The following is a 12,882-nucleotide window of genomic DNA, read 5'->3' on the forward strand; positions in this document are numbered from 1 at the left end:
GAATCAGTGTATCATCTGTAATGTAAGCAGAGCTGTGAAATATCAGTCTGAAGTCAAGTCATTAAGGAAGCAGATTCTACCTTTAAAAGATGGCGCGGCGATGAATAGATCATTATGTGAGTGAGAGAGAATGAACGGGAGAGTTTAAATTTGTCATTAATTATTTGATCCTAATTTATTTCAACTGATTTGCCTGTTTGGAATGTGTTAGTGTTACATGATCATTTTATCTTTTACACGTGATATTTGGTGATTTTATTTCCATCCAGATGTGTAGCAGTGAATTTTCTCCTTCATCGCAAGAAGAAATTCCTGCCCCAAATTCCTATTTTATTAGTGTATATTAAAATCCGTCCCAATATCCTGTTTACATGTTATTCATCTACTTCATATTATCTTTTTTTTTTTTGTACAGAAAACCTTTTTTTTTATTTTTTTTTTCTTCTCCTTGGTAATAGCTTGTGTACTACAGATAATTATTATTATTATTATTTTGCTATGTAACTGTCCGGTATTTTTCCAGTATTGTTAAAATGGTGGATTTAATCATTTTACAGCGTTTTTACTAATTGTCCATTAGTCTGCACATTCACAGAAATGTACATTATTTATTAAGAATAAGTACGTAGCAAGTAGCACCTACAGTAGTTATAGTTAGTCGAGGCTAATAGATTAAAGATAACGATTAAACTCGCTAACCATGCGCACTTTATTAGCGTACAGCACTTAACTAAGAGCAGTTTATTTGCTATACACTTCTTATCATCATAGCTCACGTCGTTCAAACAGCAGAAAGCTGGAGTCTCGACTTGCTGGTGATTTAAATAACTGAGGAAAATGACTGTATCAGGTTCTGAACCCAAGTCTTTCACGAACACAAGTCTAGACTGGCAGGTGTGAAAGTAAATTGCAACAGCTTTTTGTTTAAGATCATGAACAGTAAAGCATAAGAAGTTTAGGAGTAAACTAATAAGTGAGATCCATGGGGTCATGGAAATCTTTGCTCTCTCCACTTTCACGCAATACCTTTCCTACATCTGCTGCTTTGGAGTTGCTCAAATCCAGAATGAATCTCATAGATATCGGGAATAATTTACATTACGCCGTAGTAACATGGAGCCCGTACTTAGGACTCATCCGGTATCAGGCTTCAAACCTAAATAAATAAGGAAGCAGACTGATTGTAGGTCTGAATCTCTGTCCAGCATAAAATAAGCACCTCTTCTGTTGGTCAGTCTGTTCTTTTTTGCTAGATGTTGGGGAAACCCAGACAAGAGATCTGACACGCACACAAGCGCTCTGACCATTCACCTACAGCCATGATCAAAGAAAGGGAAACAGCCTACAGCCAGGCGCACACTCGGACAGAAACCTTTACACACGAGCTGGACTTTAGTAGGAGTGCAGGAAAAGAAACAATACCCCCTGCATGCCCAAGCAGCACTAAACAGTATCTGGGCTCTAGAGACATATATCCCTGAAGCAGTTTCAGAGTCTGTAAGCAGTTTGTATTAGAAATTTAAGAGGTGGTGAAGTGAAGTTTTGCATAGATGTCCAATCCCTAGACTGCAAAAGTTTACTGAATCCTTAAGACACAATAAGAAGACAAAATAGATCAAGATGATATGTATTGCTTTAGTTTTCACAGATGATCCTTTATCATCACATGTAACATAAGCGGTACAAATAAATGGTAGGTTAATATTTTAATAATTTAAAAAGAAAAAGAAAAAAAAAAGGTCCTTAGATGGATTATAAAACAAACAAACAAATAAATAAACAAAGAAACAAACAAGCAAATAAATAGAATTCACATTATGTATAAAATTTTACTATATAAACCAAATTTATTTATTGAAGTAGTATTGCTGATTAAACTGACATTTATATTGTCAATAATAATAATAATAATAATAATAATAATATTTATTTTATTTTATTTTTCAAGCAATTTAATCTATTACGAACCCAAAACCTGATGTCCAAACTTCTAATGCTAAGAAATGTGACCTTATTAAAAGTTTTATTGCATATATTAATAATAAATGAGACATAGAACTGTGTAATACTTCATGATCAGTCGATTCCAGATGCTCCTGCTGTCCTGAATAAAAGAGCCTGAGAATCCTACATATATGTACAGTATATATATATTTTATTTTTACCTTTTGACTTTTTTAAATCTTGTTTTTTAAATTTGCATTTAGAGTCCCATACTCAAAACTCACACCCTTTATACTTCTCCTTAAAAACCACAACAGTGTGTTAGCTATAGAAGAACAACGGTTTGATTATGGTTTCACTATTCAGAGAATAGTGAATTTTTTTTTTTTTTTTTTTTTTTATTATAGCAAAAGCTGAAGTTTAGAGTGCACAGAGACTTTCTTGAGCACTTTCTTCCAGCATCTTGAAAACCAAGAAGCGCTGAGTACACCCTTCAGTTGTGATTCCCAAAGCCATCAGATCCTACCATGGCGTCTCTAAAAAGCCGTGCTTTGCTCTCTGTTAAGAAATAGGCACTTACTTGGATAAACAGATTGTCCTCCATGGCCCTCGTCTCAGCACGCAGGCTTCTGGGCCTCTGTACTCTCCTGATGTATATGAGAGAGTAGAGGACGTAGGACAGATTTGCTATAGAGTCTATTCTTATTTCATCATTCTGTCTGGTACTGAACATACTGGTCTACTTTTAGCTTTTTGCTAGTTCACAAATTGTAACATTTCACATGAATGCAATAGTCATAACGCATTATCATCATGAATCTAGATCTCTAGGCTCTTACGTGTTATAAACACGTACGTTGATCAATTTGAATAACTAGTGATGTATGCCATAATGCATTATAACTTGCAGTACAGATACTATACCACAACCTAAGTCAGTGTTTTACAAGCAGATGTTATAATGCATTATATAAACTGATACTATGAAGGTCATATCTTGCTTTGTAAAGTGCTATATAGTGAGCATTTATATAGAATACCTCCCGGACATTGTGATGCATTAAGTATGCTACATAGCAGGATAAAGGATGGAAATATCTGTTCATAAAACAATATAGATGCTATGTCGTAAGACAATATAATATATTGTATATTATAATGTGTGACATAAAATATTATGATTATCATCATGCTTTGTAAAATACTATACATACTATGTAACACTGAAAAGAACCTTTATATACTTAAGCCAAGCATTATAATGCATTATACATGCTACATGTATTGCATGAATACGTTATATGCATACAGTGTATTCATAATGAGTTTATATTATGCATTATATTATATCGGTTATATCTGTTCATGAAGACTTTATAGACTCTAATGTTGTAAGACACTATAACACATCTTATAATGCTTTATGTAAACTGACATAACATTCATAAAGTCTTGCATCTGCCATTATGATACGTTTATAAAGCATGATTGTGATGACTTTTAATTTATACATTTATATTATGAATGCTACATTAAAATGACTGGCATAAATCTCTATTTGAAGTCATTATCATAACATTACGTCTGTCTTACAACATTAGAGTCTATAATGTTTTATGAACAGATATTACAGTGCATTCTATACATGGATATTATGAAGTCATCCCATCATGCTTAAAACATTATAGACTCTAATGTTGTAAGATAGACGTAATGTTCTAACATGTTATAATGCATTATCTAAACTGATATTGTGAAGTCATATCATGTTTTGTGTGTAACTGTAAATCATTATGACCATTTATATAGACTATTTATATAGACATTATAATGACTTATGTATGCTATATAACACGTTGTAAAGCATGATGCGTCTTCATGACATCAGTTTATATAACGCATTAAAATATCTCTTCACATACTTTTTATGTATAATTTTATGTATTATGTAAGTACATATAACCATTTATATAGCCTTAAGCTGAGCATTACAGTGTATTATGTTTACTATATAATATGTTATAAATACATGTATAATGCATTATGAATATTGTATTCAGTAGGAAGTTGTTTTATTTCCCTCTCACTTCTATCTATAATAAACAATGAACATGTTCATATGATGTCATAATGCATTCATAAGGCATTATACACTTTGGAATTATTTAAGAAAATTGCACTCTATTACGCGTAGTGAATTAACGTAATGCATTATAGGAAAGTGTTCATAACATGTTCATAACTCACCAAGCCCCACATTGCATGGTGAATTATGAGAAGCTGTAATGGCAATGTAATGTGTTATAAGCACTACGTATAATGCATTCCACTAACAATTTATAAATGCATTATATACAATGCAACAACCTGTAATGCCTTTTTTTTATAAATAGTTTTAATGTGTATAATGCCTTATAAATGCATTGTAACATGTTATGCATGTACTCATAAGTCATTACATGTATGTCCATCATAGATACTATTACCGAACAATAAGAGAATAAAAAAGTGTAAAGGTACAATAGATTAATGGATGGGCAGATTAGTTTTGTGATGGTTTTGGAGGGTAAGGAATAGAAGGAGGAGCTTTAAGAGATGACAAGTGAATGGATGGACAGATTAAGAAAGTGTATCATGTCTCTGGAGAGTTGAATGGTGATGTTTCGTTTGTTTTAGCCTTGGAAGTGACCCCGTGGTACGTTGTATTAGGAATGATTGTGTGTGTGTGTGTGTGTTGGGTGCATTCAGAGAAATAGGGTTGAAATGTTAAGACTATATTGAAATATATGTTTGTGGTTCAAACACACAGCTTCATATAAGCTTTAGACCATGTCCAAACTTCCACTTCTAAACTGTTATTGATGTAAAGTCTTTTTTTTTTTTTTCTCCCAAGGACACACCGTGGGCAGGGGTTAAACTACGCAGTTTATGTGAATGTTAAGTGAAAATGAGCTCTGGTAATATATTTTTATGATGGTGTAAATCACAGCTGTAATGGTGGTGATAATAATTATGATAATGTACTACAGTTCCTCACTACTGCGTAGAGAAACCTTGAAGCGTAAACTGTTTTCATTCAGTAATGGCTAGCCAGCGTGTTCATTTCACTAGCTTAAATGTTTCACTGTATTTTATTTTCTCTGAAAATGAATATTTTGATCATTATGATATTTAATGCCAAAACCGATGATTAAGGCATGTTCTGACCAACAAATCACAGTCCATTAAACAAAGCCCTATAAGAACAGAAACAAATTGAAAACTTCATAATTTTTTTTTGAGAACTCTCTATATAAAATGCATAAGTACTTAATTACATACATTACACTTGATAAAGCATCATGTCATAATATAGTGCTTTATGAACAGACATTATAATGCGTTATATGAACTGATATTATGAAGACGTGCTTTATCACATGTTATGTAACATACATAATGCATTATGGTGCCTGGTGTATGTCTAAATAAAATGGTCAGAAGTACTTAAAGTCAGATACATAAACCATGATAATATGACATCTTAAAAACAGTTTACATAGTGCATAATAAATTATATACTCTGTATATGCCCTATATATAATGCATTATAATACCTCATATAGGACTATGTAAATGCTCATAAGTACCTAGTTACAGTGCTTACATAAAGCATGATAATATGACATCATAAAAACATATAGTACATAATAAAATATAACTCCACCACCACATAAATCCCAACTGAACCCCTGCACTGATTGTGTTTACATGTTTTTATGTGCTTGCAAGGTTAAAGTTAGCGTGCCAAATTCTTTAGATCATTTAAAGGTACGCTATATCCATGTTTCCAGGAGAAAGCGATATTAAAGGTACAGAGGTGTAACACCCCAATTTTGACCACCTCAGTGACAAGAAAAGGCAGAGTTTAGTACATTACGTATTGAGTTATACATAGAGACGGTTGTCTTTTTTTTCCCCCTTTATACATGCACATTGTGTGACAATATCTGTGTATATTGTGTGATATTTGTGATATTTGATAAATGTACATTTCAGTGCATTCCTACCAAAAAGGGAATGTGAATGTAGTTAATGCTAGTATAAATCTATGTAAAGGTTAAAATAATAGTTATTAAGGCAGGATGTGTGTAGTAATGTTAGTGTAATTGTCGTAATTGTGTAAATGTTGTATTTGATTGTCGAGAATGTTGCTTATTTTTATTCCGGGTGGCATCTTGGAAGTGTTAAGGTGCGACCGTTATGTGCTATACAATTGAACGTTTGTAGTAACACATTCTCTCTCTCTCTCTCTCTCTCTCTCTCTCTCTCGCTCTCTCTCTCTTATAGGTGATTCATCCCAAGCGGGTAAGTCAACTCATCTTTTTTAATCCCTTTCTTTTTTTAATCGCATTGTGCAACATCACACTGAGATTCTGAAGGTCATGTTCTTGGCATTGATGTCGATTCAAGTCAACACAAGCTGCAATGATTGCGGTGTTTACACATCTCACACACACACACACACACACACACACTTAACTTAATCACTTGCCCCCATTCTGCTGTAATAAGCACTTTGGCATTGTACCAGACACAACATGGCAGATTAAAATTGTACCCTAACAAGGGAAATTTATGTGTATAATTATTATAAACACACACACACACACCACACCACACACACACACACACACATACACAAATACAAGTTTGTTTTTTTTTTCTTCCTTTTCTGTAAACACACACACACACACACACACACCGTCTTTGTGGTGAAGTCATAATCTGAAATATTCTAGATAATAATTTTTGAATTGATTAATCAATACAGCAAAACACAGAGGACAGTGTTTGGCATTGTAGCGTTTGCCATCAAACTTCAACAACTCCAGACATACAAACTAATAAACAAGCAAAAAATCAATCAGAGGAAAAAAACTCTAAAAACAACAATAACAAATACTACTACTACTACTAATGATACATATTTATTTACAGTACTGTGCAAAAGTCTTAGGCACCCTGGCACCCTTTTTTTGATTAAAGTTTTGATTAAAATTTTTATGACTTCTACATTTTTTAGTCAGAAGAATTCCAAACATTAGTTTTCCAGCACAAAATTAAATGTTTCAGAAAAAAAAATTTTGTATGAGAGTAAAGAAAGCAGCTTATTATGTAAGAGACCACGTTTCAGACAAAAAAAAAAAAACATAATGAAGGCTGCTGGGTTTCGCTGCAAAAATAAGAAGCGAGTGTGACAAAGTCTCCAGAAGAACTGTAGCTGGTTCTACAAGATGCTCAGTAACACTTACAGCTCATTTCCTTATAAACCTGCACACATTGTACCTGAGACTACTATTTTTTTTTTACTGTTTTTTATAGTATTTATAGTATTTTTTTTAATGTAGAAACATTTAATTTCATGATTTTTGAAGGCATCTTTGTTCTACAGCATTTCTTTGCACGTGCCTAAGAATTTTGCACAGTACTGTATGTGACACATGAAAATGTCATGACAAAACAAAATGACACCATGACAAAACAGAAAAGAGGCAAAAATTCTAAGAAAAGAAAATAAACACGACAAACATGTATTGGATATATCACATACATGAATCCGAATGAATGGCCGCGATAGAATAAGGACAATGAATAATGGTGCAAAATAAATGATAATCAGAATATAGCTGATTAGGTATAGCAGAATGTGCCAGAAAATAAATAAAAAATTAAATAAGTGATATATAGGATGACAAGAAAAAAAAGTTATATATATATATATATATATATATATATATATATATAGCAGATATAAGCAGAGTAACCATACAGTAAGTGGGACATCAATTCAAGTGCAAATGAACTGAAATCATTTTTGTTCAGATGAGATGTGAGACAGAGAAGAGGCTTTTTTTTTTTTTTTTTTTTTGTGTGAAAGGAGCTATAGCATTAACACACTGCCACATGAAGATGATCTAAAACACAGTAAAGTGAAGTGAAGTGTTAGTTTATGATCTCTTAATTCTCTTGAGTATCCAGGAGAATCGCTAAAACACTACAGTCGAAGCTGACGCGTACTCTATGCGTACTCTATCTGCCTTTTTTTTTTTTCCCCCCGATAGCTGGATTTCGATTTCGATTATATACACGGAGAGTAATTCACAAACTCCACTGAGCCATCTCTCAGCAACAGTTTTAAGAGCTAGTGATGGAGGCATGAGGTCACGGAGTTCATCCACTTATCAGCAGAATACAGAGAGCACAATTTCAAATGACAGGGATTAAGCAAATGAGAGGGATCAAGCAATTTTCCCTCTTCTTCCCTTTTTCCTTTCTGCTCTATTCTGGTGAACATTTGTAGTTTCTTTTTTCCACAGTTCTTCCAGTGTTGGTCTGAATGGGATTTTTTTTTTTTCCTTTTCTCTCTCTTTTTTTTTTTTTTTTTTCCAGGGTAAAATGTTTTTGTGTAGATACAAGTAGACAAGGTGTTAGACTCTATAAAGTGTACATTATGGATGTGATAGCAGGCTGCTGGTTCAGCAGCTACCAGCCTGAGCCTAAAGCTTTAACTGGGATTTATCAGCTACACAGAGGTGATGTGATTTACATCTAAAGCTGCTTACTGGAGGGGCTTCGAAAAAAGAGAGGGCCTTTCGAAAGGCACTTTGGAGAGGGAGGAGAATTTCACTTGCTCTCTGAACTGAAACATCGGACCACCCACTCACCTTCACGGCGATTAGTCAATAGCGATAGGTGAAGGATATCCCCTAGCTAACTCTATGAGCATCGTAAGATCATCAGATATCATAAAACATAATTTTAACATAACGCGACATGTCATGGCATAACATATAACGCTACACGATGTAATAACACAATACGGTATAATGCATAAGACATAACAAATATCATAAATACAATGTTATAATGTTACGCAATGTAGTATATGTATCATATTGTGTCCTGTCATGGCATAACAAACATCACAAACATAATGTTATACAGTGTAATAACACAAAATGTGCTAAAATCATCATAAATGCAACGTCATAAATGCAATGTTACACAAAGTAATAACGTAATATATCATAACGTCGTGATATGGCATGATATAATCATCATAAAGGTAATGTCGCATAGTTTAAGAACCTTGTGACATAGCATGCTATGACGTAAGCATCATAAAAGTAATATTACACAGCATAATCACCTAATGTGTAGTGACATGCCGTAGCGTGACATGACAAACATCATAAACACATCATAAATGTTACACAATGTAGTATCATGACATGTCGCTATACGGCTTGACAAAACAGATATCATAAATGCAAAGTTATCCAAAGTAACAACGTAACATACATCATAACATGTCGTGGCATGACATGACACATTATAAACATAACTTGTAGTATCATGACATGACACAAACTTTATAAACATAATGTTACATGTATAACAACATGAAGTGTGGTAATATCACATGGCACGATAAATATCATAAACATAATATGCGTAATAACAGCATGACATATATGCCGTGACATGAGATGGCATCATCATCATAATAATCATATAAACATAAACATAACATGCTACGCATTGTGACAGGGCATAACATATATCATAAATGTAACGTTACACAGAGTGGTATGTCGTCACGAGGCATGACAAACATCATAAACATAACGTTACACAGCATAATAGCATAATATGTCATGACCTGATGTAACAGACATCGTAAGAGCAGTGTGACGCGGAGTAATAATTTAATATTTCGTAAAATGTCATGACAAGACAAACATCATAACTATGCATGATAACGCAGCGTAATAACATGACACAGCTTAATGACATATGTTGTATTGTGACATAATCATGTATTGCATGAAATAACGAACTTAATAAATGTAATATGGCACGGCATGTTACACAGCATAATTATATTAATTATAATATATATATCTTAAAATGCCGAAACACTACATAACATCACAGCAGGCATCATGAATGACGTGTTGCACAGTGTAATAATATAATCTATGGTAACATGTGACGTAACACAGACATCATGTAGTCACACAGCATAATAATATATCATGCCACGACATGACAAACTTCACAACTTTACACGGCGTAATCAGAATGCCAAGTACCGTGGGTTTACAGTAAAATACAAGAAATAAAAATAATATTAAGGTATATATACATTATATAATATTAAGGTATATATAATATTAAGGTAAACATTGTAAGGTACGATAAGAAAGTATAAGAGAGAAGAGAAAGTTATGAAATGAGAAGCATAAACATAAAGAAACTATATGGAAACTATGAGCATTAATATAAAAATATACAAATTTAGGAAAATAAAAAAAAGAGACATTAACTGTACATTAGTGCAGGATGTAGAAATGTGGGCCAGTGCAAGTGCTCACAGATTGAAGTAAGAAGGTGCAGTGTAGCAGTCCGAGGTGTGTGCGTTAATGACACGCATATGTAACAGCAATATGATATATCGTAACATGTCCTGGCATGGCTCGACATGACATCAGACGTCATACGTAGTCCGTGTTGTGTCTGACTGCTGCATTTCGCCTGGATGAAATAGCGTGTCAGATTGTGAAGGATGAAGTTTGTGAGGCCGGCTGGCACGATAGGAGTTTTTAATAATGAAACTGGTGGCAATTTTTTATTTATTGGAGTCGCCTTGCAAATAGACCCCGGGAGAGCGGCGCAGATGAGAGGCAGAAGACTTGTTAAAGTAGCGGATTGTGCACATGTGTGTGTGTGTGTGTAAGTGTGTGTGTAGGTGTGTTTAAGATGAAGCAAGCACCAATTTTATCCTGCGAGGTTTTATAATTAATTGGTCACAGCAGGCACGGGAATGGAGAAATATGTTTTTATGATCGTGTATAAATGATTTTTCGATTTATGGAATATCAAAGGGAATCAGTGAGATTATTAGAATAGTTCCCAGAATCCTCTTGGAAGATTAAAAATGTCCACATGATTCTTCCATGCATAAGAGTGCACTGAGAGAGAGAGAGAGAGAGAGAGAGAGATTGTGAAAATGAAACAGGAGCTTCATCTGCCTCCTTCCGTCATTCATCTGTTTATTTATTTATTTAATTTATTATTAATTTTTTTTGCTTTTTGCCTGGTGTGATCAGCAGGATGAGGGACGGGACTTCATTTTCCGTTTGCTTCAAGTCCACTATTTCTCCTTCATGCACGAGGAGAGATCATAGTGAGCAGTTGCGATGCAGTAGCGTAGGTAATTTTATTAAACTGATGGCCTCAGGTGGCGTGACAATGAGAGAAAGGCGTTTGTAGAAGCGAGAGGAGGTTTTTTTTTTTTGACAAATGCGCAACATCACTATGACACATCCTCCACCAGCGTGTAGATGAATTCGGGATAAGGTTCTGTTCCTGTTGACTCAGACGCTTAACTTCACTGATCATTGATCAGACACAAAGACTGAAAGATGGTGGAAGGGGCGCCATTTGTTTTGGGAGATTTCATTCTTTTTGTATGACACGCAATACCTAGAAGCTTTTTGTTTTCTTGCTCTTGTGCTTCACCCTTCTATCATTTTTCATCCACTTTCTTCTCTCATTCCTGTTTCTTCTCATACTTCATCTCTCTTGGCTCAGTCTGGCTGTGGTTGTGAATAAAAAAAACTCCACAGTAGTTCCACACACACACACACACACACACACACACACTGGGGAGTGGTTTTGCATTAGTACAGGAGATTAAAAGTACTTAAAATGGTTTAACAGCATTGGGAGCTGATAATGTTTCCTGAATATTAATTATAATTAAACTGTGCTCTGTTACGGTCACGTTTATACACAGCGGACCTGACGGACAGCGTGAACTGAAGTGCAGAAATAAATCCATCTCCAATAATAAATTATATAACAAAAACAAAATGTCCTTATATATTTATAGATTGGTTTTTGTCTTATACTGTATATCTGCTCATCACTCCCCCCCTTTTTTTTCCCAAAATATTACTTTACTCAAAAAAAAAAAAAAAAAAAAAAAAAAAATACACCATGTAGACTTTCCACTGAAGTCCCACAAGGCTCAGGGCTCGGTTCTTTCCTCTTTTCTCTGTCGAAAAAAATTCAGGGATAGAAAAACATCTCATCCATTACAAGGTTGTGAACTCCGAACAGCCAAACAACAGAAATGGAAAAAAAAAAAAAAAAAAACGCCCCCACTCTCAATGTATGTAAGTACATAAGTAGGTAAATAAATAAATAAATAAACATCTCCTAACAAAAAAAATCATCTCCTGACAAAAAAAATCAATGATTTTTCTTTGTTAACAACATGTTTTTGTTTTTTTTTTTTAAATCTATTTATTATTAGTGTTAGTTTATGCGGAGCGTAAGTCTGTACAAGTCCCTGTGTATTAGCTGTTACTATGGAAACAATAATATATTAGAACAAGCGCATTAATATAAATCTGTTGTTCATGTTGAAGCCAGAACTACTGTCTGAGGCATGCGGTTATACAAAATAAAAAAATCAATAAAAAAAAATCACACCCTCGGATCTTCTGACCAATCAGATTCAAGAATTCAAGAATTGGTTGAAATACTCGGTAACGTGTATGCGTTAATAAAACTCAACGTTCTTCTTACCTTGAAAGAAAGCGAAGGCACTGCTTCTGTGTATCTTTGTGATTTTTAATATTGGACATACTGTAGTTTTAACCCTATGAGGCTGCAGTAATAACAAGACAGCACGTTGTATTTCTATAGTAACTATTTCTCACACGTTATTAAGAAATCAAGAACATTTTTTTTGTCTCAATTTCATCTGTAACTGAGACAGATTGACCTTACACATTACAAATGACATAATTACATCATGCATCATTTACGTAATGCACATCATTTATTACAGACCTCTCCTCCGATAGAAACGAATAGTCGGCA

The 12,882-nt window shown here is 33.9% G+C and overlaps 1 protein-coding gene across 13 annotated transcripts in view; it reads left to right on the top strand.

The window, feature by feature from the left end:
- Positions 1–12,882, top strand: part of nrxn2b (neurexin 2b) — a 591,140-nt gene that overhangs the window by 203,630 nt on the left and 374,628 nt on the right. For all 13 annotated transcript variants that reach the window (XM_026945170.3, XM_053230796.1, XM_053230792.1 and 10 more), the window contains one exon: positions 6,274–6,291. In XM_026945170.3, coding sequence (XP_026800971.2) covers positions 6,274–6,291 — 18 coding nt within the window. The remainder of the gene's footprint in view (positions 1–6,273; positions 6,292–12,882) is intronic.

The sequence above is a fragment of the Pangasianodon hypophthalmus genome, chromosome 28 (assembly GCF_027358585.1).
Source record: "Pangasianodon hypophthalmus isolate fPanHyp1 chromosome 28, fPanHyp1.pri, whole genome shotgun sequence".
Classification (NCBI taxonomy): Eukaryota; Metazoa; Chordata; class Actinopteri; order Siluriformes; family Pangasiidae; genus Pangasianodon; species Pangasianodon hypophthalmus.